Raw genomic sequence first — 25,791 nt, 5'->3', positions numbered from 1 at the left:
TACTTCTCATGAACCACTTGATTAATGATCATCATGCTGATACATTCTTGGATGGTCCTCCCACAGTTTTACTCAACAGGTTGTGTTTTACCACTTAGGGGCCTCCAAAGCTAAAAACAGAAAATCTTTTAGCAAATTATAATAATTAACCATGTGATGGATTTTCAGCAAACTGGGTTTTAAGAATCCTTGGAATGTCCCCTCACAGTTTTGCTTGGCAGGCTGTACTTGGCCCCTTCTAGGTGTCACCAGAGTTAAAAATGGTAAATACTTTAAACAACTTCTTTTCATGATCCGCCTGCATCAGCGCCATGTATAGACACATGATTCACAATCGTTAGCAAGCTCATATCTCAATTATTACTCATCATAGCTGCATCTCTTCCCAATAATAACACCAAGTGAATAATCTAGGTTCCATAAGTCTTGCTGTCATTTTGATGAAATCATGCTCCTTTATGTTCTTAGCTATTTTTAAAAACAAAATTATGTGAGCTATTGCCAGCAAGTTAGTTTCTCAGTAAAAACAAATCCCAACTGATTGAAAATTCTCACTCGGTCTTGCCATCATTGTTCCACTAGTAAGAACTAAGTTTTTCAACTCTTCCTATTATTTTGATAAAATTGTTTCCCTTTTGTAATTACACATTTGTTGCTACAAAATCAGAATGTAACCTTCTGTTTTTAGCTCACCTGAGCAATGATCGCCTGTCGTCTGTCAACATTTAGCTTGTGAATGCGATAGAGGCTGTATTTTTCAACTGATCTTCATGAAATTTGGTCAGAATGATAACCTTGATAAAATCTAGGCCAAGTTCGAAAATGGATCATCTGGGGTCAAAAACTAGGTCACTAGGTCAAATCAAAGAAAAACCTTGTGTATGCGATAAAGGCTGAATTTTTCAATTGATCTACATGAGTTTCAGTCAGAATGATTGCCTTATGAAATCTAGGCCAAGTTCGAAAATGGGTCATCTGGGTTCAAAAACTAGGTCACTAGGTCAAATCAAAGAAAAACCTTGTGTATGCGATAGGGGCTGTATTTTTCAACTGACCTTCATGAAATTTGGTCAGAATGATAACCTTGATGAAATCAAGGCCAAGTTCAAAAATTGGTCATCTGGGGGTCAAAAACTAGGTCACTAGGTCAAAAACCTTGTGTATGCAATAGGGTCTGCATTTTATACTGGATCTTCATGAAATTTGATCAAAATGTTTGTCTTGATGAAATCTAGTTTGAGTATGAATATGGGTTGTCTAGGGTCAAAAACTAGGTCACCTGGTCAAATTAAAGAAAAACCTTGTGTATGCAATAGGGGCTTCATTTTACACTGGATATTCATAAAATTTAGTCAGAATGATTGCCTTGATGAAATCTAGTTCAAATTAGAATATGGGTCATCTGTGGTCAAAAACTAGGTCACTAGGTCAAATCAAAGAAAAACCTTGTGTATACGATAGAGACTGTATTTTTCAATTGATTTTCATGAAATTTGGTCAGAATGATAACCTTGATAAAATTAAGGTCAAGTTTGAATATGGGTCATCTGTTTCTCAGGTGAGCAACTTAGGGCCATCTTGGCCCTCTTGTTTTTTATCTGTCTTGATTTTATTTGTTGAAGAGGGAAAATCAAAATGCAGTTTATACATTTGTTTTTCCACCCCTTTGTCTGCATCCATGGCCTGTCAGGATTTTGATATTGTATAGTATTATCTGTCTGAATCCCTCTGGCAGTAAAGTAAAAAAATAAAGAAGTTAACATTCTGTTACAAGTGTTTTTACATTGGTAACTCTGTCACCTGAAACAATATTGTTTTTTTTTTCGTTTTTTTTTTTTCAAAAATGTTTTACTATCATTTTCTTGTCTTTTTCTATATATAGTCTAGTCCAAATTTCAATAAATGTGAGAGGTACAGGCATTTTGTTAGTATTTGGTCCCATATACATTTTTAGTATAATTTGGGTATGCTGAACTCAAAAATATATGTTGGCCATCTGACAAATGATTTTTTATAGGTCAAAATGGCGGAAAACAAAATGGCCGCCAAATTATGATATTTCTAATATAAATGGGTAATATTATTACAATTATCCAGAAATATGTGGGTTTCTTTGTTAGTATTTGGTCCCATATACATTTTTAGTATAATTTGGGTATGCTGAATTCAAAAATTTATATTGGCTAGCTGACAAATGATTTTTTATAGGTTAAAATGGCGGAAAACAAATGGCCGCCAAATTATGATATTTCTAATAGAAATGGGTAATATTATTACAATTATCCAGAAATATGTGGGTTTCTTTATCAAAGTGATGTGTAACATAGTAACAAATGAAAGAAACAACACTCTTGTTCAAAAATAAATACTTTTTAATCCAAATGTGTGCTCTGTTCAGAGAAAAAAAAGCTTAAAAAAAACTTTTAACTTGATTATTTTTATATTATTCAACTCAAATTGGTTATATTTGCAAAGCTATTTTTGATACAGTACACTAATTTTTTTTATGTTTTGAATCAGTTTACAGTTTAACTGTTTATCATATAATTATTTCAAAATCATATAGATTGAAATATTTGAACCTTAAGGTATGCGTTCACAGTCCCATTTCATATGTTAATTTACTGCCTCGAGTTCATACAGCTGGTAATGCTTTTATCGCATTAACATATATCTGTGCATAAAAGCCCAGTCTTTTTACATCTACATCTGGGAGTCCTACATCCAGATATACACTTGCAAGCAATGAACTCCATACAAGCTTGAGGAATCGGATCACAGGTAAGAAGAACTGGCTTAAGTGTGTCATCTGCCACCTACCATCCCGTGTCAGTAGGTGCAGGCAGATCTGGATTAGGAACAGTTGCTTGGTTCCATACCAGAGCTTGATAATGAGCTCTTTTAATGTGAAATGAGCAAGCATCACTGGTTGGGGGCATGTGTTCAGGACTTGTAGACCTGCCAAACATAACATTTCGAGCACTGTCAGTACCAACAGTATCTTGGCCATACATCTTGCAAATAAAGTATTCACAGTTTTTCATTACTTCATCAGACAGTTGTCCATATCCGAGACCTTCTATCAGTTTTGCATTGCCTTAATGACCTTAAATGCAGATCTTTTAGAGATTCCACAGAAATACGATGTTGTGTCACAGCCAGTGAGTGCATGGAAGGAAAGTAAATTTCTACGTAACTCTTCAGTTATTGATAATTTATCTAACACTGTGTTGACTTGAATGTATTTTCATTTTTTTGCTGTTCCATCCATCATCCATACTGTTGTATTTATTTCCTGCAGATGGCACAGTAAGAGCAAAAATACATCAGTGTCTCTGGCAGAAACAACAACAGTGTTGAAACTTGATCGCTTACTGCAGTGAACAGCATGAAGAATAATTCTTGTGTCAGCTTCCTCATGTTTAGCCATTAATTCATCCAAATTTAGGTCACTGACATTGCTTTCAACAATGTCTTCTTCCTGAAAGCCACCACCAACAACCAATGTCTTTTCAGTAGGGGCTTGCATGATCAGCTCCTCTGATAAAAATCTAGCCAGGTCAAGTTTATTTGCAGGAAGTGCTAAAAAGTTACTCCAGACTTTTGGTAACGGTACATCCCTACTTTCAATTACTCTCCTCACTGGTTGATATGTCCTTGTGCGTTGTTTCCTGGTGTTTGATTTTATTGAGTGATGCCTATATCGGTCAAACACTACATCTATTCTTTCATACTTTTTTCCTTTGTTTAAAACTGCAGCAACAAATAAATCAGCATACTGACCAAATGTTGTTTCTCCTTCTATTTTCAGACTTTGTACTCAAGCTTGGCCATCGACAATATATGCAGACTTTCCTTGTATGTTTATTCGGTCACTCAACTCAATATCCTTGACAAGCTCATCCAGCAATATGGATTGTTTGCCCGTTTTGAGAGTTCCATTGGTTTCGGAAATGGAAACTGGAACTGGCAACAGTTCATGTTTTAGTATTTCCTCCATATTAACATCTTTGCCTGCCTTATATGCTGTCACTAAACGATGTAGTGTATTTCGATCTGCTCTTAATATTTTGCCCTTTTCAACTGTTGACTTCGATGCTTTATCACTGATGTACAAAGAAGCAAATGTAGATGGATTATTCTTTTTGATTGTATCACGTAGCTGAACTTTTGATACATTATCACTGTTTTCAAACTGTAGTCTCTCTCTTACAAAACAATCAAGTTTTTCCTGGCCAAATTGCAGGGCAGACAGTAGAGACTTTTCTATGGTATCAGTTACTATGTCTTTAGTTGCTACATTCAGCAAACTTTCACCTTGCAGATGTGGATCAGCCACATTATATCTTTGTAATACATTTAGAACTGCTTCTTCAGCTTGCTGGTCCACAGGCAAGCTGCCTGCTCTTTGATTTTTCCTTATGCACAAGTATGTCTTCGTCATTGACTTTTTACATACACTTGGTAAGAAGGCTTATAGGAGACCTCAGGTTGTACGATAAAGACCATCTAGTCAAAGCTGTAGGGGTTCTTGATATACCAATTATTCCTCCACCTTTCTTCCCAGTTGAATTCAGATATTCTTGACTTTGATCAGGATCCACCTGATTGAATTTTGAGTTTGACCTCTTAACAACAAAGTTGCCATTTCTGAACTCTTGCAACACTTCTTGAGGAAGCTGATGTGCATCTGCCAGATAGACAGTTCCCCAACGTGCATAATTCGTATGATCATACCTATGAAATAAAGGGAACATGCACCGAAACGCATATAGGTATAGATCCCAAAGACCATCCCTTACAGCTCGCATGAACATCAGAAGCACTGAAACCATTTCCAGGTATGCCCACCAAAACTGGTAGTTAGGATTTTGATCATTCTTAACAAAATCGTCAAGGTGGCTTCTGAAGTTGTCATTTTGCAATCCAGCTACAAGATTTTCTACGCTCCCAGAATACTTCACTTCCATTAATTTCCCATGCAAGTTAATGTCTCTTTCTTCAATGTAAGTCAGTAATTGTGGAAGAAACAATGTCCAGAGAGCCTGTGTTGTTATCTTGTGAGCCCTCATTCCTCTGTTGTAGTGCTTTTCTGCCAAGACCTGATATGCGGCTATAGGACCCAGAATATTGGATTCAACCCATATTTCATGTAAACCTGACCCTTTCATATGCTCACCTATTACTTTCAGATAGTTCATTGATATATGCAAACCACCCATTCTAGGTATAAGCTTGTCCATGTATGCAGGCACTGCCCATTTCAAGTCCATAAGCTTAAAGTAAAGAGCCTGGTCTACAGTTATAACTGTATGTGACTGCCCCAGTCTTTCTGATATATGCATACACTTCTGAACAACAGTGTTTAATGTGTCGATATCATGGGCTGGTGCTTGTATAATTGGCATGTATCCAACTTTTGTCATATTTGAGTCAGTTCTACAGATAGACTGGTTGAAAGATGACCAGGTTGGACGAGTATCTGCATTATTCCGAAATAGATGGAATGCCATATCAAGGGCTCTTGCTTGTATATAAAGCTAGCTTTAACAGATACTTTTTACTAAACCTATCACAAATATTAAAAGTTAAAATAAATGCAATTTCACCAAATATTAAAATTTAACGATGTATATGAAACAAAGCATTTCTAAAATTTTATAGGAAAAATACATATAAATTTTTCCTACCTGCAAAATATCCTGCAAAACGCAGTGATTCCATGAGGTATTCTTGACACCTCTAAAACCGTAATGACCACAAAAGAGTGTGTCCTTGTCAGAATTAATGTAGATTAATTAACAGGTAAAGCATTCCAGAGTGTTTAGATAAGGACTTTACAATAACATGATCAGACTCAGATTATTATTGTAACAGAGACCTGGATTGTTTATATTTAATTAAGTTCATATTAGCCATAATCTTAATCCCTGTCACACTTAATTTTCACCAATTATTATGATGCTTAGGTATTAAAAAGTTTATTGTTCAATAAAATCTTACAAAGATTACATAATGTTATACATGTTATTCTTTTCTCTATTAAAGACAATGTTATGTTAATTTTTAAAAGTTTTAATTTCTCCATTATTCTTGTCTTAAATGATTTTTCTAAAAAATGCATTTCATCAAAAGTTATTTTCTTTTTGACAAAATTCCAGCAGAAGCTTTTAATCTTTTAATCTTATACTTATTCTCATTTTTTTTTCCATTCTATGAATGACGTTGAATATTTCTAAAAAATTAAAATGTCTTCAAATTCCCCTTTTTGAGCCCCTGAAGTACAAATTTTTAACTTGTAAAATAGTTTACTGATAAATATTAACTCAATTATACTAAAATATGAAACAATATTTTCAAACATATCTAAAGATAAACATTTGTATCATAAAATAATATCAATGGAAATAAAAATTGTAAAAACTGTGGTCATTTTTGCCCCTATTTTTAACCCTTTCAGAGGCATTTGCCAGATGGCCAACATATATTTTTGGATTCAGCATACCCAAAATATGTTAAAAAAGTATGTTGGACCAAATACTAACAAAATGCTCGTAACTTCTTAAATAAGCATATATCTGCAAAATCGGACTAGACTAATAACATATCCTCTGCGAAACTTCTTGCCCCCACCCCACTACCATCCACATACATACATCACACCATCTCTCCAGAATATGCTCTTGATAAACATTTCATCTTCTGCTGAGAACTTCGTTACCTCATTGTCTGTACAAAATTTTGGTTAAGAAATGCATGTTGAACTCTACAAGTTTTTTGTGCATGTAAGTCTTGTTTTACATATTTTTTTCTCTAGAATTAAATTCATTAATAGTATATGTATTTCTTTTAGACACATTAGATTCAGGGATAGCTGGTCAGGATGAACACTTTATTACAGTTACCAAGAAAAAAAGGGTTAAGGTAATGTTAAAGATCAATAAAACCTAAATTTGATTAGTGTTAAATTTTGTCTAAACGAAATTCTCTATGATAAAAGGCTAATTTGTCTTTTCCTTATGTACAGGATATTTGTTTATAGCAATATTTCAGGAAAGACTACCTGCACACAGAATTTAACAAACTTACGTTAATTTGCTGTAGTTCATTCATAAAATAAGTTTAATGTCTTTTATTCTGTGAAACATTAACAATAAATTTCCAATTCTCGGTAACGTGTGAGAAAGGCACAGAGATCATTCAACGTTTACTTTGAATTATTTTGAAATTCTTCAGTTTGCCATTTAACTTTTTCATGTGCTGAACACTGAAAAGTACTTGATTACATCTCATGATAAAAGTGTAAGCTTTGATTCCTGGTGTATTTCAGGCCCCTCAGCGTTTACAGACACCTGTGTCTTTGATACCTGCTGTTGAAATTCCACATCCTGGATCTTCTTATAACCCAGGTTATGATGAGTATCAGGTAAGTAATTGAGCTGCACCATGAGAAAACCAACATAGTGCATTTGCGGCCAGATGGATCCCGACCAGCCTGCGCATCTGTGCAGTCTGGTCAGGATCCATGCTGTTTGCTATCGGTCTCCCAAATTGCAAGAGGCTTTGAAAGCTAACAGCATGGATCCTCACCAGACTATGCGGATGCACAGGCTGGTCTGGATCTATGCTGGTTGCAAATGCACTATGTAGATTTTTCATGGTGCAGCTCAATTATCTTTCCTTCTTCAGTTCCATCACCAGTTTTTACTGAAGTGTACAATACTTGTCTAATTTCTGTCAGTCTTATAGTATGTGACTTATAAAGCATTCGTTTAATATCTGTTAAAGTGTTTTAGAATTATTTACTAAATATGACTTACTCATCTGCAGAAAATGTTGTGTAATGCATATCTTCTACAAATTGGAATGATTAAAATATATGTAGATATACATTTTGGCAATAAAGTGAAAAGTTATAACACTTCCAAGTTGAAGTGTTTTTAGCTCACCTGTCACAAAGTGACAAGGTGAGCTTTTGTGATCGCGTGGCGTCCGTCGTCCGTCGTCCGTCCGTCCGTCCGTGCGTGCGTTCGTGCGTAAACTTTTGCTTGTGACCACTCTAGAGGTCACATTTTTCATGGGATCTTTATGAAAGTTGGTCAGAATGTTCATCTTGATGATATCTAGGTCAAGTTCGAAACTGGGTCACGTGCCGTCAAAAACTAGGTCAGTAGGTCTAAAAATAGAAAAACCTTGTGACCTCTCTAGAGGCCATATTTTTCATGAGATCTTCATGAAAATTGGTCAGAATGTTCACCTTGATGATATCTAGGTCAAGTTCGAAACTGGGTCACGTGCCATCAAAAACTAGGTCAGTAGGTCTAAAAATAGAAAAACCTTGTGACCTCTCTAGAGGCCATATTTCTCAATGGATCTTCATGAAAATTAGTCAGAATGTTCACCTTGATGATATCTAGGTCAAGTTCGAAACTGGGTCACATGCCGTCAAAAACTAGGTCAGTAGATCTAAAAATAGAAAAACCTTGTGACCTCTCTAGAGGCCATATTTTTCATGAGATCTTCATGAAAATTGGTCAGAATGTTCACCTTGATGATATCTAGGTCAAGTTCGAAACTGGGTCACGTGCCGTCAAAAACTAGGTCAGTAGGTCTAAAAATAGAAAAACCTTGTGACCGCTCTAGAGGCCATATTTCTCAATGGATCTTCATGAAAATTGGTCAGAATGTTCACCTTGATGATATCTAGGTCATGTTCGAAACTGGGTCACGTGCGGTCAAAAACTAGGTCAGTAGGTCTAAAAATAGAAAAACCTTGTGACCTCTGTAGAGGCCATATTTCTCAATGGATCTTCATGAAAATTGGTGAGAATGTTCACCTTGATGATATCTAGGTCAGGTTTGAAACTGGGTTACGTGCGGTCAAAAACTAGGTCAGTAGGTCGAAAAATAGAAAAACCTTGTGACGTCTCTAGAGGCCATGTTTCTCAATGGATCTTCATGAAAATTGATCAGAATGTTCCTCTTGATGATATCTAGGCCAAGTATGAAACTGGGTCAAGTGCGGTCAAAAACTAGGTCAGTAGGTCGAAAAATAGAAAAACTTTGTGACCTCTCTAGAGGCCATATTTTTAATGAGATCTTCATGAAAATTGGTGAGAATGTTCACCTTGATGATATCTAGGTCAGATTCAGAAGTGGGTCACGTGCCTTCAAAAACTAGGTCATTAGGTCAAATAATAGTAAAACCTTGTGACCTCTCTAGAGGTCATATTTTTCAATGGATCTTCATGAAAATTGGTCAGAATTTTTTATCTTGATGATATCTAGGTCACATGTGCTCAAAAACTAGGTCACTATGTCAAATAATAGAAATAACGACGTCGTACTCAGTTCAACACTGGGTCATGTGGGGATAGGTGAGCGATTCAGGACCATCATGGTCCTCTTGTTTTTCTTTCACTTACTGTGTGAAATTCTTTGAAGGATTTGTTACAAAAAGCACACAGTAAAGAACTGAAAAAGCTACAAGAAGAGGAGAGAATAAAGAGAGCTTTAGATGAAAAATTTCCCTCAGCGAGAGATGCCCCAACTGAGGTAAGAAAACTAAGATCATCCCCAGCTCAAAAATGATACATACTGGTTATCATACATGGGACAAAATATTGACTAAATTTATGGCTACCATGGACAGATAATTATATAAAATTAGTTAAGCCTTGAAACACCCAGGAAGATCAGTTGTTTATTGTTCAAACATAACATTAATTCTATTAAAATAAACTAATTAAATTTCCACTTAACTTAAAGGTGCAGTTTTACTGGTATAATAACTAACTTTTAACTATATTAAATTATGTGTTCTCAAAGGGAATGGGAATGTGAAAATAGCTTTTGAGATATTGTATTGCAGTTGTAATTATACAGGTGAGGTAATAGAAATGCACACTATTGGTGCAGAAATTATACATGAAAAGCAACATGCAGCAAAAATATAAGAAGATCTTAATAATATAAAATCATTTATATCAGGAGAGTCATTTGGAAGAGATGTCAGCTGGACTGTTCCATAACTCAGAGAAAGATGAGGTGGATGAGGAGGAGGGTGATCTTGATAAATTGTCAGTGAATCCACCTGTCAGACGAGAAAACAAAAAAGATGAACGAAGAAGAAAGAAAGAGAAGGCATTTAAGGAAAAGGTATTTTATCATGGGTAACTGGAACACAAATGTTGTGCTTCCCAAACTGGCTTACTTTAATATTTTGTTTGTTACTAGGCGTTTTGTGGTTTTGTGCATTTTTTCAACAGTTAAAATTATATAAAGTGATTAGTTAACCTAGCCAGTCTTCCTGGATTTGTTAGATAAATTAACATGGTCTCAACTAGTAAATATATTACAGTTTCACAGCATGAATGGAGGACCAATGACCTCTGGTGTATTTTCTTCAGTTCATCACCATGAAATAATACTTGTCCATCATTTTTTTAAAAAAAACCTTTTGATTGAAAATCTTGGCCCCAACTGATTGAAATAACTGGATGGGCAAACTGGCAGCTTCTTCTTCTAGCTAGATGTCTACTTTGTCACATATTTTTAGCTCACATGTCACAAGGTGAGCTTTTGTGGTCGCGTGCGTCCGTCCGTGCGTAAACTTTTGCTTGTGACCACTCTAGAGGTCACATTTTTCATGGGATCTTTATGAAAGTTGGTCAGAATGTTCAACTTGATGATATCTAGGTCAAATTCGAAACTGGGTCACGCGCGGTCCAAAACTAGGTCAGTAGGTCTAAAAGTAGGAAAACATTGTGACCTCTCTAGAGGCCATACTTTTCAATGGATCTTCATGAAAGTTAAAATGTTCACCTTGATGATATCTAGGTCAAGTTCGAAACTGGGTCACGTGCCATCAAAAACTAGGTCAGTAGGTCAAATAATAAACAAGAGGGGCATGATGGACCTATATCGCTCTCCTGTTATCATTGCACTTGAGGACAAGAAGGTCCTCAGAAAAAAATATCTAAGTCCAAAGGACAGGAACAACAAAGGGAAGAAATTTAACCAAAAAGAAAAAAAAATTCTTACAAGGTATAGATATGTCAAAATACACCTAAAAATTGGAGGTACCATCCATGTCGTACCACAGAAAAGTGGTCTCAGATTTCCCCTACGGCCAATAATAAAAAAGTTACTAAAAATAAGCTATTTATAGCAACGTAAAAGGGAAGTAATTAGAAAAAAAAAATGTTGTAAGTGAACAAAAGAAGGATCTGAATAAAATAAATCTGTTGACATAAATGAAATTTCAGATCAGTATCTTCATTAGTTATGGAGATATACCCATTTTCATTTGAAATAAAGGGAGGTAATTTGACATAAAATCAGTCCATAGTTATCTAGCCTGACTGTCTCAGTCCAACTAATAACAATAATGAAATTTCAAATAAGTCCTATAAGTACTTACTGATATAAATCCATTTTGATAACAATCAGAGGAGGTAATCAGATATAAAATAACTCTGGAACCTATGATTGGATCTGATTTGTCATGGAATCCAAGATTTATTGTTGTTGAAGATATTTTGGAAGATTGTATCAAATAAAACCATAAATGAAGTCTCTATATGGCTGCAAAAGCCAAAATAGCCTATTTTGGACCTTTAAGGGGCCATAACTCTGGAACCCATGATGGAATCTGGCCAGTTGAAGGAAGGAAGCAAGATCTTGTGGTAATACAAGTTGTGTGCAAGTTTGGTTAAAATCAAATCATAAATGAAGCTGCTATTGTGCAGACAAGGTCAAAATAGCTAATTTTGGCCCTTTCAGGGGCCATAACTCTGGAACCCATTATGGGATCTGGCCAGTTCAAGAAAGGAACCGAGGTCTTATGGTGACACAAGTTTTGTGCAAGTTTGATTAAATTCAAATCATAAATGAAGCTGCTATTGTGCAGACAAGGTCAAAATAGCTAATTCTGGCCCTTTCAGGGACCATCACTCTGGAACCCATAATGGAATCTCGCCAGTTCAAGAAAGGAACCAAGATCTTATGGTGATACAAGTTGTGTGCAAGTTTGGTTAAAATAAAATCATAAATGAAGCTGCTATTGCGCAGACAAGGTCAAAATAGCTAATTCTGGCCCTTTCAGGGGCCATAACTCTGGAACCCATAAAGGAATCTGGCCAGTTCAAGAAAGGAACCAAGATCTTATGGTGATACAAGTTGTGTGCCAGTTTGGTAAAAATCAAATCATAAATAAAGCTGCTATTGTGCAGACAAGGTCAAAATAACTAATTTTGGCATTTTCAGGGGCCATAACTCTGGAACCCACAATGGGATCTGGCCAGTTCAAGAAAGGAACCGTGATCTTATGGTGATACAAGTTGTGTGCAAGTTTGGTTAAAATAAAATCATAAATGAAACCACTATCGTGCAGACAAGAAATTGTTGACGCACGGACGGACGGACTGACGACGGACGAAGGGTGATCACAAAAGCTCACCTTGTCACTATGTGACAGGTGAGCTAAAAAACCTTGTGACCTCTCTAGAGGCCATATTTTTCATGGGATCTGTATGAAAGTTGGTCTGAATGTTCATCTTGATGATATGTAGGTCAAGTTTGAAACTGGGTCAGCTGCGGTCAAAAACTAGGTCAGTAGGTCTAAAAATAGAAAAACGTTGTGACCTCTCTAGAGGCCATACTTGTGAATGGATCTTCATGAAAACTGGTCAGAATGTTCATCTTGATGATATCTAGGTCAGGTTCGAAACTGGGTCATGTGCCTTCAATAACTAGGTCAGTAGGTCAAATAATAAAAAAACCTTGTGACCTCTCTAGAGCCCATATTTTTCATGGGATCTGTATGAAAGTTGGTCTGAATGTTCATCTTGATGATATGTAGGTCAAATTTGAAACTGGGTCAACTGCGGTCAAAAACTAGGACAGTAGGTCTAAAAATAGAAAAACCTTGTGACCTCTCTAGAGGCCATACTTTTGAATGGATCTTCATGAAAATAGGTCAGAATGTTCACCTTGATGATATCTAGGTCAAGTTCGGAACTGGGTGCCATCAATAACTAGGTCAGTAGGTCAAATAATAAGAAACCTTGTGACCTCTCCAGAGGCCATATTTTTCAATGGATCTTCATGAAAATTGGTCAGAATTTTTATCCTGATGATATCTAGGTCAGCTTCAAAACTGGGTCACATGAGCTCAAAAACTAGGTTACTATGTCAAATAAAAAAAAAAAAAATGACGTCATACTCATGTGGGGACAGGTGAGCGATTCAGGACCATCATGGTCCTCTTGTTACAATGGGGTATTTTGTTTCGCTCATTGTCTGTCTGTCTGTCTGTCTGTTGGTCGATGTACCACTTGGTTTCCAATCAGTAACTTGTAAATGCTTGGTTTCACAATTATCTAACTTCATAGGAAGTGCTTGTGGTCAGTAGATGAGCCCTATTGTTTTTTGAGGTTAAAAGTCAAGGTCACAGTGACACAATTTTCACTCAATAACTAAAGAACACTTTCATCCACAGTCCACACACTTAATAGGATGATTGCATGTGGTCAGTTGATGAACTCTTGTGTTTTATGCCAATAGGTCAATATCAAGGGCATAGCTTAGGACACCATCATGGGAGTATAAGTGTTTTAAAACAACTCTTCTTAAATACACCTGTACATGTCTCTGTCAATGTAAGGTGATGCATTATAGCTTTTATGTAAGCATAATGTGGGCAAATAGTTATGTCATAGTAAACCTGTGTCATTATTATACGCCCGAAGGGACCTATTATGTTATGACATGGGTGTTCGTCTGTCCATCCATTAGCAATTTCGTGTCCACTCTGTAAATCTTGAACCCCTTGAAGGAACTTAACACAAATGTTCACCACATCTCAAGATGACATGCAGAGCGCATGTTTTGGATGGCTGTCTTCAAGGTCAAGGTCACACTCAGGGGTCAAAGGTCATATGACTTTGTTTCTTGTCCGCTCTGTAACTCTTGAACTGCTTTAAGGATTTTAAAGAGTTGGCACAAATGTTCACCACACCGAGACGATGTGCAGAGCGCATATGTCGGATGGCTCACTTCAAAGTCAAGGTCACATTTAGGGGTCAAAGGTCATACCTTTGAGCGTATATTGCTCTGCATTGCGGTGCTCTTGTTTAAAAAGTAAAGGTGTGCAAAACAAAAACAGTAATTCAATTTGCATTTGATTTTGTGTTTCTAGTAAATGATGATATAACGGTTTTGTACTTGTTTTTTATCTCTTCAGGCACAATTAGCTGAAAAGGAAAAGCAGAAAAGAATAAAAGATAACAGTTTTTTCAGGTATAAAAAACTATCTATATATTATTTATGTCTATTAAATAAACTTTAGTCTAGTAGTTTAGAAGCAATGCTATTTAGCAGAATAAAAGAATTTTTAACTTTACAGAATAGAATAGAAATATAGTGGAATATATAGACTCTTTGTCTTAAAAAATATTTATTGTTTGTATGTTTATAACATTTTGACAGAAAAATGGATATAAACAAATACATTATAATAACCATTCTTTAATAGTGCTAAAACATTGAATTGCTAATATATACTGGGCATATAAAAAAATTGGATTTTACTTTTTCCTGAATTTCAAAGAAAATGTTCTCTGTGTTTTTGCCTTATGCTAATGACCTTGCAATTCACAGTCCTCACAACGGCTAACCAGCCGTCCTTAACCTCTCGACCCGCTGTCCTTACAGCCTCTCAACTTGCCATCCTCACACCCTCTCAACTTGCCATCCTGACAACCTTTCAACTTGCTGTCCTCACAACCTCTTCACAACCTCTCAACTTGCAGTCCTCACAACCTCTCAACTTGCCATCCTCACAACCTCTCAACTTGCCATCCTCACAGTCTCTTAACTTGCCATCCTCACAGTCTCTTAACTTGCCATACTCACAATCTCTCAACTTGTCATCCTCACAACCTCTCAACTTGCTATTCTCACAATCTCTCAACTTTCCATCCTCACAACCTCTCAACTTGCCATCCTCACAATCTCTTAACTTACCATCCTCACAATCTCTCAACTTACCATTCTCACAATCTCTTAACTTGCCATCCTCACAATCTCTCAACTTGCCATCCTCACAATCTCTCAACTTGCCATCCTCACAATCTCTTAACTTGCCATTCTCACACTCTCTCAACTTGCCATTCTCACAACCTGTCAACTTGCCATCCTCACAATCTCTCAAATTGCCATCCTCACAACCTCTCAACTTGCCATCCTCACAATCTCTCAACTTGCCATCCTCACAACCTCTCAATTTGCCACCCTCACAATCTCACAACTTGCCACCCTCACAATCTGTCAACTTGCTGTCCTCACAACCTCTCAATACACAGCCCCCACAACCTTTCAGCTTGCTGTCTTCACAACCACTGAGTTCACAATCCTCAAAACCTTTCAACACAACTGTCAAAACCTTTTAACTTTTAGTCCTTATAACCTCTGAACTCGCTGTCCTCACAATATTTCAGCTCGCAGTCCTCACAGCAGTTAAGCTCACAGTCCTCACAACCTCAACTCACAATCCTCAAAACCTCAGACCTTGCAGTCCTCACATCCTCAGAACTCTAATTTCTCACAGTTTTTCCATTCAAAGTCGGTCCTCTCAACCTGTTAACTCACATTCCTCATAACTAATTAACTCTAGGACCTCACAGTCCTCACAATCTTTCAATTTGAAGTCCTTACAACCTTTTAACTTTCAGTCCCCACACCCTCCAAACCCACAGTCCTAAAAAACTTTAACTCCCTGCCCTTAGAACCTTTTAACTTCTAGACCTCACAACCTTTTGAACTGGCGATCCTCACAACCTCTGAACTCAGTGTCATCATGAACTTCCAACTCGCAAGTTTCACTGCCTCTAAAATCACAGTCCTCACAACCTCTGAAGTAGCAGTTTTCACTACACCAGAACACGCCGTCCTCTCAGCTCAATATCTTCACAACCTCTAAACTCACTGTCCACATAAACTTTCAACTTGGAGCCTTTTCAGCTTCAACTAGCAATCACTGCAACCTCTGAACATATAGACATCAAAATTTCTGAATTCGCAGATGTCGCAACCTTTCAACCTGCAGTCCTTACAACCTGTCAACTTTCAGTCCTCACAACATCTTAACTCCTTCCAACTTTTAGTCCTCATACTTTCAACTTGCAGTCCTCACAACCTCTGAACTCGCAGTCCTCACAACCTCTGAACTCGCAGTCCTCACAACCTCTGAACTCGCAGTCCTCACAACCTCTGAATGCGCAGTCCTCACAACCTCTGAACTCACAGTCCTCATGAACTTTCAACTCGCAATTCTCAGTGCCTCTGAAATCACAGTCCTCACAACCTCTGAAGTAGCACTTTTCCTTACCACAAAACTCATAGACCTCTCAGCTCAATATCCTCACAACCTCTGAACTCGCAGTCCTCACAACCTCTGAACTCAAAGTTTTCTCCACTCACAGTCTTGCAACATTTCAACTTGCCATCTGAGGCTTTTGCAGTTGAGCTTACTTGATCGTCAGCATTGAATAAATAAATTTTAATGTTACTAGATAGTTGAGGTATGTGTTAGGGATGTTCTTCAGTTGTGGTAAATGTTGTAGTGGATATTAAACATCAAGTTTTGTAATTATGTTCCTATATTTGCAGATTAAAATCTATAAAAGCAGAGATTAAGGCAAAGGATAAATTGCTTGAAAGCAGAGGTAAGAAAAGAGCTGAAAAGAAAGCCAGAGATCTTTATAGAACTAAAACACTCAGTAAAAACAAGTATCCTTTTTACTATAGTGTTTTAGTGTTACTTCACTGACATTCCGGTAACAAGATTTATACACTGCTACTGTTTAATCATTCCTTGGGTATAGAATTCCATGCTTTTGAACTGCTTCTTTGGAGACATAAATTTAAGGATTTTAGAGACAAGTTAAAAGAAAATATTATTTTTATGGGGTGTATTTGGTTAGAATCAATGAAATTGTCCCTTATGAATAATAATGTTATGCATAGCCCTAAAAAACTACTGTTTTATACATATTAAGGTTTTGCCTCAATTTGTCTAAGTATGTTGCATTACATGCCTGACAAACATGCTTTCTTGAAGATAAGCACATTTCAATAACTGTATGCTTTACAAAGCATCCATTTCATGTCACAGCCTTATTACGTCACTGTTGGCATATTCATTCGCCGTCGTGTAACGGTACCGGATAAGAGTTCATGGGGAGCACACCGTATCGGGCTAATTTTAAGTTTATTAGCGATTATTACTTGTATTTTACAAGAATCTAACATCAAATTACAACATCTGAAAGCAAAAAATGTTTGAGGAGAGATCTGTCTTTTTATCTATTCTCCTGTGCTTGTTCATTGATGAACATTGGGGATAAAGCTAGTGCGTTGGACAAATCCAGCATGACTGTGCTATTAAAATGCCGTATGTTCATGCATATATTTTATAGCTGTTTTTTGTATTAGGTTTTATGCATAACATGCTGATGAATGTTTTTATTCATGAGATAAATATATTACCTACAGCAAATTAAAATCTTTTTTTGGTTTCTTACACTCTGGAGCTTACAATTTATGTTAGGATGTGCATCATGTTTCCAGACATGGTCGAGATAGACATAATATCAGACTGAAATGAAAGGAAAGTGATAATTACATCACGAGTTGGACTAGGTTTTTCTAAGGTCTGTTGAAAATTTCATCAGTATTTGTTCATACTAGATTTGTTCTCGAATTATTTAAGGTATACTGATTCACTGGAACATAGTTACAGTGTAAATATTTGTTTGTTGTTGACTGACTTACACATGAAAAACAAAACTTTAACTAGAAATTTAGATATGAAGAACCTGACTTAGAATTGAAACTAAGTGATGAACTGACAGGCTCACTCAGGGAGATGAAGGTTTGTAGACCTAATTATTCTACTGGGTCCATATTCATCAGCAATCTTTGTCTGACATTTAGATTAACTTTTTAAAATACAAAACTTAATGTGCCTTATAATGCTTTTCCTGTAAAAATAAATTATGAACAGTTTTATGGCAGTAGAATATTTGAAGCTGTTAAGTCCCAGTTTCATAATTTACTTGGAAGAATATGAAACCAGACTAACAGTGCCTTTAGCGCATTTTAGAGAAGAGATTTTATCACAAAAAAAAGTTACCAGTAGATCTGATTTAAAAGAAGGAAGTTTTACTTTTAAGAAATTATTGAAAGGCTGTCATTTACAATGTACTTTACAATTTTCATGAATTTCTTAGATTAACATGAAATGATGTTTTGTAACGACTGTCTTTTTTAGCTCACCTGTCACAAAGTGACAAGGTGAGCTTTTGTGATCGTGTGGCGTCCGTCGTCCGTCGTCCGTCCGTCCGTGCGTGTGTTAACTTTTGCTTGTGACCACTCTAGAGGTCACATTTTTCATGGGATCTTTATGAAAGTTGGTCAGAATGTTCACCTTGATGATATCTAGGTCAAGTTCGAAACTGGGTCACGTGTGGTCAAAAACTAGGTCAGTAGGTCTAAAAATAGAAAAACCTTGTGACCTCTCTAGAGGCCATATTTCTCAATGGATCTTCATGAAAATTAGTCAGAATGTTCCTCTTGATGATATCTAGGTCAAGTTTGAAACTGGGTCACGTGGGGTCAAAAACTAGGTCAGTAGGTCTAAAAATAGAAAAACCTTGTGACCTCTCTAGAGGCCATATTTCTCAATGGATCTTCATGAAAATTGGTAAGAATGTTCACCTTGATGATATCTAGGTCAAGTTCGAAACTGGGTCATGTGGGGTCAAAAACTAGGTCAGTAGGTCTAAAAATAGAAAAACCTTGTGATCTCTTTAGAGGCCATATTTCTCAATGGATCTTCATGAAAATTGGTCAGAATGTTCACCTTGATGATATCTAGGTCAAGTTCGAAACTGGGTCGCGTGTGGTCAAAAACTAGGCCAGTAGGTCTAAAAATAGAAAAACCTTGTGACCTCTCTAGAGGCCATATTTCTCAATGGATCTTCATGAAAATTGGTGAGAATGTTCACCTTGATGATATCTAGGTTAGGTTTGAAACTGGGTTACGTGCGGTCAAAAACTAGGTCAGTAGGTCGAAAAATAGAAAATTCTTGTGACGTCTCTAGAGGCCATGTTTCTCAATGGATCTTCATGAAAATTGATCAGAGTGTTCCTCTTGATGATATCTAGGTCAAGTTCGAAACTGGGTCACGTGCGGTCAAAAACTAGGTCAGTAGGTCGAAAAATAGAAAAACCTTGTGACCTCTCTAGAGGCCATATTTTTCATGAGATCTTCATGAAAATTGGTGAGAATGTTCACCTTGATGATATCTAGGTCAGATTCAGAAGTGGGTCACGTGCCTTCAAAAACTAGGTCATTAGGTCAAATAATAGAAAAACCTTGTGACCTCTCTAGAGGTCATATTTTTCAATGGATCTTCATGAAAATTGGTCAGAATTTTTTATCTTGATGATATCTAGGTCACGTGCTCAAAAACTAGGTCACTATGTCAAATAATAGAAATATCGACGTCATACTCAGTTCAACACTGGGTCATGTGGGGATAGGTGAGCGATTCAGGACCATCATGGTCCTCTTGTTATGAAATAATTTTGATTTTGCTTACCTGTTTTGATCTGTAATTCTAAGCTTTCAGGAGTTACTTTCCACCAAAATATTCTGATTACCCTTGTAGCATATCTTTTACAGATAATTTTGTTATATTGATAAATATTTTCTTTCAGCCTGAGGGCAATTTATTACTGGATAGGTACCACAGCATGATGAAGCGGAATATACTGGAAGTACGAGGTAGACCCATTCCAAAGTAAGTTACCTCATCATCAGCAATATTTTATGGAGGCAGTTCCTTTAAAAAGCCAGAATAACAGTATATTTTTCCAACAAAATTGAAAGCAAGTAAAAATAGAATTCATTTATCAGTGTATGATATTTATATATAGTGCAGCCATGATTCATATATGTATTGCTCGTTGGCTGTAATAGTGACAGTGATTTACGATTAATGCATATGTTTACTTGAGAATGACTTGAATTAAAGAGCACGATTTTACTTTTTAATTTACAGGAAACAGAAAAAATACAAGCCAAAAGTGTTTGAGAAGAAGTCACATAGGGATATCAAGTGAGTATAAAAATTTGGTAAAAATAACTTATTAAATTGTTACCTGTCCTTAGAAATAGAGTTCAAAGACTGCTTGTAATATGGTGGAAGTGTGCATGGTACTTGAATTCTAAAAACGTGTTTTTACTTACTGTGATGTTTTGAGCATGTTGTGTAAGTGTGGCTTATTAAGATTAGGCATTTCATTAATATGGTAACATCAGATTTAGTTCCATGGTCAAGGTCACAGAGGTCAAAGATCAAATAGCTTTTAAAAATTGTGTCAACTCCATACCTTCTAAACAACTACCTAATTTCATGAAATTAGCATCAGTTGATAATTTCATATAGATGAAACATAGAGTTAGAGTGCACACCCAGGTCATTAGGTCCAAGGTCAGGGTCACAGTAGGAGGTCAAAGATGAAATAGCTTAACTTTTGTCCACTCCATATCTTCTTAGTCTAAGGAAGGATATTCATAAAACTAATATTGAATGTTGGATGAAATGCAAAGTGCACAAATCATGTCACTAGGTCAAAGGTTAAGGTCACATTTAAGAGTCAGTGGTCATGAGCATAACATGTTACTTTCCCTGTATTAAAGTGGTGTTTGGGGGTATTAATCGCCTTGAGTAAAAGCTCTAGTTGCGTTGCCCTTAATTGGTGAGAGAAAAGATGTGCATTTCTTGCCTCAACATTTGTACATGTGTTTTTGGGATGGGACTTGACAATGTCTTTGAGATAGCCAGAATTTTTAGATGATAAGGATATGGAGTTTTAGGGACAAACTTGGTCTGTAACGTGGTTGTAAGGTCCTCTCCCATTTTTTTTCAAATAGGGGCACCAGGCCTCTTAGGGGCCACAAGAGTTAAATATAGAAATACCTTTAAACAACATCTTGTCATGAACCATTGGATGCAGATAACCGTAATAAAGAGACCTTCCAAAACACCCTCAGCCAGCTCCAATGGTGTGTGTATTTTTTTCACCCAATTTTAAAGACCTAAGAAGCATATAGTGTTTATCATCTTTCACACTATTTTTTGCAATCACTTCGTACTGGCTCTGGAACTTTCAATACCTGTGGCATATTATGGTCCTCTTCCAAAGTTACACACTTTCTACCCGGGTTAAGCTCTGAATCTAGGTTACCAGAGTTCAAAAAACTAGGTCACTTGGTAAGTTCATTGAAAAATCTTGTTTACATACATGATACTAGATGCCACATTTCATACCAGATTGTCATGAAATTTTGTCAGAATATCTAGTTCAATTTCAGTGCTCCATCAGCTACAATCAAAAGCTTTGTCACTAGGTCAATTAATAGAAAAAGCTTGATTAATGTTCTACCTGATTTAAATATAGCATGGTCAGATTGTTGTTATGAAATGTAGGTCAGATTGGATACTAGGTCACTTTGGGTAAGAAATGGGTCACAGAAGCAATACAGTACCATAAATACAAAGTACAGAACAATACTGTCATTGCTTTTTTTCCACTTGTTTATGCTAATAGTTTTATATACATGTTCAAGACAAAATTTTATTTACATTTCAAGATGAGAATTTGAAACTCATTTTAGTAGGAATACATATAGCAATTTCTTAGACCATAATTATGTAGTATTACTTTTTACTAATTTAACAGTTAATAGTATTTTTTTTCTTTTTCAGGTAGAAGTAAAAGAATGAAATTTTCACTGAAAATTGTTATTTTATGCTGCAATAAAGTATTAAAGATTCTTTCTGTTGTTATATTAACAGGCAATTCTGTAATAACTACAGCATGAAAAAAAAACACTTCTTCATTATATATCAGTAACTTGAGAACCACTTGGCCCAGAACCCTCAAACTTATCAGCATGATTGGGCTTATGAAGTAGATGACCCCTAATGTTTTGGGGTAAAGGTCAAGTTCACAGGAGCCTGAAACTTGAAAACGGTTTTTGCTCAATAGCTTGAGAACCACTTGACGCCGTACCTTCAAACTTGATAACATGACTGGGGTGTCAAGGTCACAGGGATCTAAACCTTGGAAATGGTTTTGCTCAACAACTTGAGAAACATTCAAACTTGATGTTATGATTGGGCTTATGAAGTAAATGGCACCTAATGTTTTTGGGGCTAGTAGATTCATAATAGTAATCATGCTACTGAAAATGGGACAACCCGTCGTGGGGCAATACATGTTGTGCAAACAACTCTTGATTTTAGCTCAACTGAACCAAGGGTTTACGGCGAGATAGACAAACAGACGGACTTGGTACCACAGTGCGAACAAATGTGATGCATTTTCTTAAGAGTAATGAACCATATGCACATCAGTACCAAAGATAACCCACAAAAAAATAAAACCTTTATTTCTATTGTGGTCCTTGTCACCAATGACGTGACATAAAGAGGCATGAAATATGATTAACTAGTATCACAGATAATGCAGAAGTACATTCCTAAAAATAATACGAACACTGAACAGGATGAGAAGAAATTAATAATGCTTGCATGACAGTTAAAAATATAGGGTAACAACCAGGAAAAATAGAGACAAAATGTATCATGACTGTCTAGTAAAAATAACACAGGAAGCTTAAGAGTATTAACATAATACTGTATAACTTTGATAATATGTTAAAAATTACGGTTGACTAATATTGTTTTTATGGCAACCTTGAAGATGTGAAATTTTTTCTATCACTTTTGGTAGGTGGTAGCAAATTCATTAAAGGTACAGCTCATGTAGGTAAAAGATTTGATCCCAAAACCTTTGACCTTTGGAACTGTGAAAAAAAACTAGAACCTTGTATTTCATCTATGGAAGTAAAATGCTCACGCATATAACAAGGTTTCCTGTTAATTGATCTAGTGACCTCATTTACGACCCCAGATGGCCCAGTTACAAACTTGTTCGAGACTTTACTAGGGATAACATTCCAATCAAGTTTCATTAAGACTTGGCCAGAATTGTGACTACTAGAGTTTTAAGAGTAACAAGATTGCTATGATTGCCCTACATCGCTCACATGAGATTCACAGCTGGATTGAATCATTTTGGAAGAGTGAAATTATTTCAAAATGGACCAGTGGCTTCTGAGATTTTCAGTTTTCTATACAGCCATATACAAAAAAACTAGTCCAATCCCTGGCAGCGATGTTTTTATACAAATGATAGCTAGAATGTGCTTTTGTAGTAAAGCACATCTTCCCCAAAGCATAGTAGTAATAGGCAAGAAGTCAATGGGGGCGGGAGCGAAAGTCAGAGACACTGATGGTTGGCTTAGTGACTGCAATAGGGATCATCTACTCAGTATGTCCAATCATCCCATGAAGTTTCAACTTTCTGGGTCAAGTGGTTCTCAAGTTATTGATTGGAAACGGTTTCATGTTAAGGCCGTTGTTACCTTGACCTTTGATTGAGGGACTCCAAAATTAAGAGGGGTCATCTACTCTTATCACCCTATGAAGTTTGAAGGTTCTAGGTCAAATGGTTCTCCAGTTATTGATTGCAAAGGGCTTTCCATGTTCTGGCCCCGGTGACCTTCACCTTTTATCAAGTGACTCTAAAATCAATCTGCTCTGCATGTCCAATCGTCCTATGTAGTTTCAAAATTCTGGGTCAAGTGGTTTTCAAGTTCCTGATTGGAATCAGTTTTTGATGTTCAGGCCCTTTACCTTGACCTTTGATCGAGTGACCCCAAAAACAATAGGGGTCATCTACTCTGTAAGCCCTATCACCCTTTGAAGTTTAAAGGTTAGAGGTCAAATGGTTCTCGAGTTACTGATTGGAAATGGTTTTCCATATACTGGCCCCTGTGACCTTGACCTTCGATCAAGTGACCCCAAATTTATTTTGTTTGGTTTAAAGTCGCACTGACACACTTATAGGTAATATGGCAACTTTCCAGCTTTGATGGTGGAAGAAGACCTCAGGTGCCCCTAAATGCATTATTTTATCACGAGTGGGCACCTGGGTAGAACTACCAACCTTCCATAATCCAACTAGATGGCTTCCTTACATGAAGAATTCAATGCTCCGAGGCTCGAACCCACATTGACGAGGGGCAAGTGATTTGAAGTCAGCGACCTTAACCACTCGGGCCACGGAGGCCCCTCGAGTGATCCCACATCTACTCTGAATGTCCAGTCACTCTATGAAATTTCAACATTCTGGGTCAAATGGTTCTCAAGTTATTGATCGGAAACGGTTTTTCATGTTCTGGCCCCTGTAACCTTGACCTTTGATCAAGTGACCCCAAAATCAATAAGGGTCATCTACTTTGCATGTCCAATCATCCTATGAAGTATCAACATTCTGGGTTAAGTGGTTTTCATGTTCAGGCCTGTGACCTTGACCTTTGGTCAAGTGACCCCAAAAAATAAGGGTTTTCTTCTTTGTAAGCCCCCTCACTGTATGAAGCTTGAAAATTCTAGGTTAAAATGGTTCTCCAGTTATTGATCAGAAATGAAGTGTGACGGATTGACATGTTCAACCCATGACCTTTACCTTTGAGTAACTCAAACAGCAATAGGAGTCGTCTACTCCTTTAGCGCTATCACCCTATGAAATTTGAAGATTCTAGGTCAAATGGCTATCCAGTTATTGATTTGAAATGTGTGATGGACGAACGGACAGGGCAAAAACAGTATAAGTTTACTATATATCTAATCTTTTTACTGAAACAGAAAGCTTGAAGAGATTTGGTAAAGCGACAGAAAAAAACTGCTGTGAAATTACTTTTGTCGGGACAGTGGATTTTTGAGAAGGTTTTCATTTTCCATATAGCCACAGAGAAAACTAGCAAAGCCCAATGGTGGCCATGTTTTGAATTTGGTAGAGGGTCATTCAAAGTTCAATTCTGTATGAAATGAAACGATCTGAAGGAATTTGGTAGTGGAACATTTATGTGAAACCACTTCAATTTCGGGAGGAGAAAACTTGTAGTTTTTATACGCCCGTTTGAAAAACTGGACGTATTATGGGAACGCCCCTGGTGGGCGGCGTCCACAGACTTTGTCCGGAGCATATCTTCTACATGCATGAAGGGATTTTGATGAAACTTGGCACAGTTGTTCACCATCATGAGACGGAGTGTCAGGCGCAAAAACCAGGTCCCTAGGTCTAAGGTCAAGGTCACACGAGGTCAAAGGTCAAATTCAAGAATGACTTTGTCCGGAGCATATCTTCTTCATGCATGGAGGGATTTTGATGAAAGTTGGCACAATTGTTCATTATCATGAGACAGAGTGTCATGCGCAAGAACCAGGTCCCTAGGTCCAAGGTCAAGGTCACACTTGGAGGTCAAAGGATACAAGAAAGAAAACTTTGTCCGGAGCATATCTTCTTCATGCATGGAGGGATTTTGATATAACTTGGCACAAATGTTCACCACCACGAGGCGGAGTGTCATGCGCAAGAACCAGGTCCCTAGGACTAAGGTCAAGTCACACTTGGAGGTCAAAGGATACAAGAATGAAAAGCTTGTCCGGAGCATTTCTTCTTCATGCATAGAGGGATTTTGATATAATTTGGCACAAATGTTCACCACCACGAGGCGGAGTGTCATGCGCAAGAACCAGGTCCCTAGGTCTAAGGTCAAGGTCACACTTGGAGGCCAAAGGTCAGATACAA

At 36.9% G+C, this 25,791-nt stretch overlaps 1 protein-coding gene across 1 annotated transcript in view; it reads left to right on the top strand.

The window, feature by feature from the left end:
• The window catches only part of LOC123564351 (ribosome biogenesis protein NOP53-like), a 39,532-nt gene extending 17,624 nt beyond the window's left edge, over nt 1-21,908 (top strand). The window contains exons 5-14 of the mRNA XM_053517661.1: nt 6,854-6,924; nt 7,331-7,426; nt 9,445-9,555; nt 9,991-10,158; nt 14,246-14,301; nt 16,672-16,791; nt 17,869-17,935; nt 19,786-19,868; nt 20,130-20,186; nt 21,840-21,908. Coding sequence (XP_053373636.1) covers nt 6,854-6,924; nt 7,331-7,426; nt 9,445-9,555; nt 9,991-10,158; nt 14,246-14,301; nt 16,672-16,791; nt 17,869-17,935; nt 19,786-19,868; nt 20,130-20,186; nt 21,840-21,843 — 833 coding nt within the window. The 3' untranslated portion in view covers nt 21,844-21,908. The remainder of the gene's footprint in view (nt 1-6,853; nt 6,925-7,330; nt 7,427-9,444; nt 9,556-9,990; nt 10,159-14,245; nt 14,302-16,671; nt 16,792-17,868; nt 17,936-19,785; nt 19,869-20,129; nt 20,187-21,839) is intronic.
• The last annotated feature ends 3,883 nt before the right edge of the window (nt 21,909-25,791 follow it).

This window comes from Mercenaria mercenaria, chromosome 1 (genome assembly GCF_021730395.1).
Source record: "Mercenaria mercenaria strain notata chromosome 1, MADL_Memer_1, whole genome shotgun sequence".
Classification (NCBI taxonomy): Eukaryota; Metazoa; Mollusca; class Bivalvia; order Venerida; family Veneridae; genus Mercenaria; species Mercenaria mercenaria.
The sequence above is the reverse complement of the archived record's forward strand: the minus strand, read 5'-3'. Positions and strand labels throughout refer to the sequence as shown.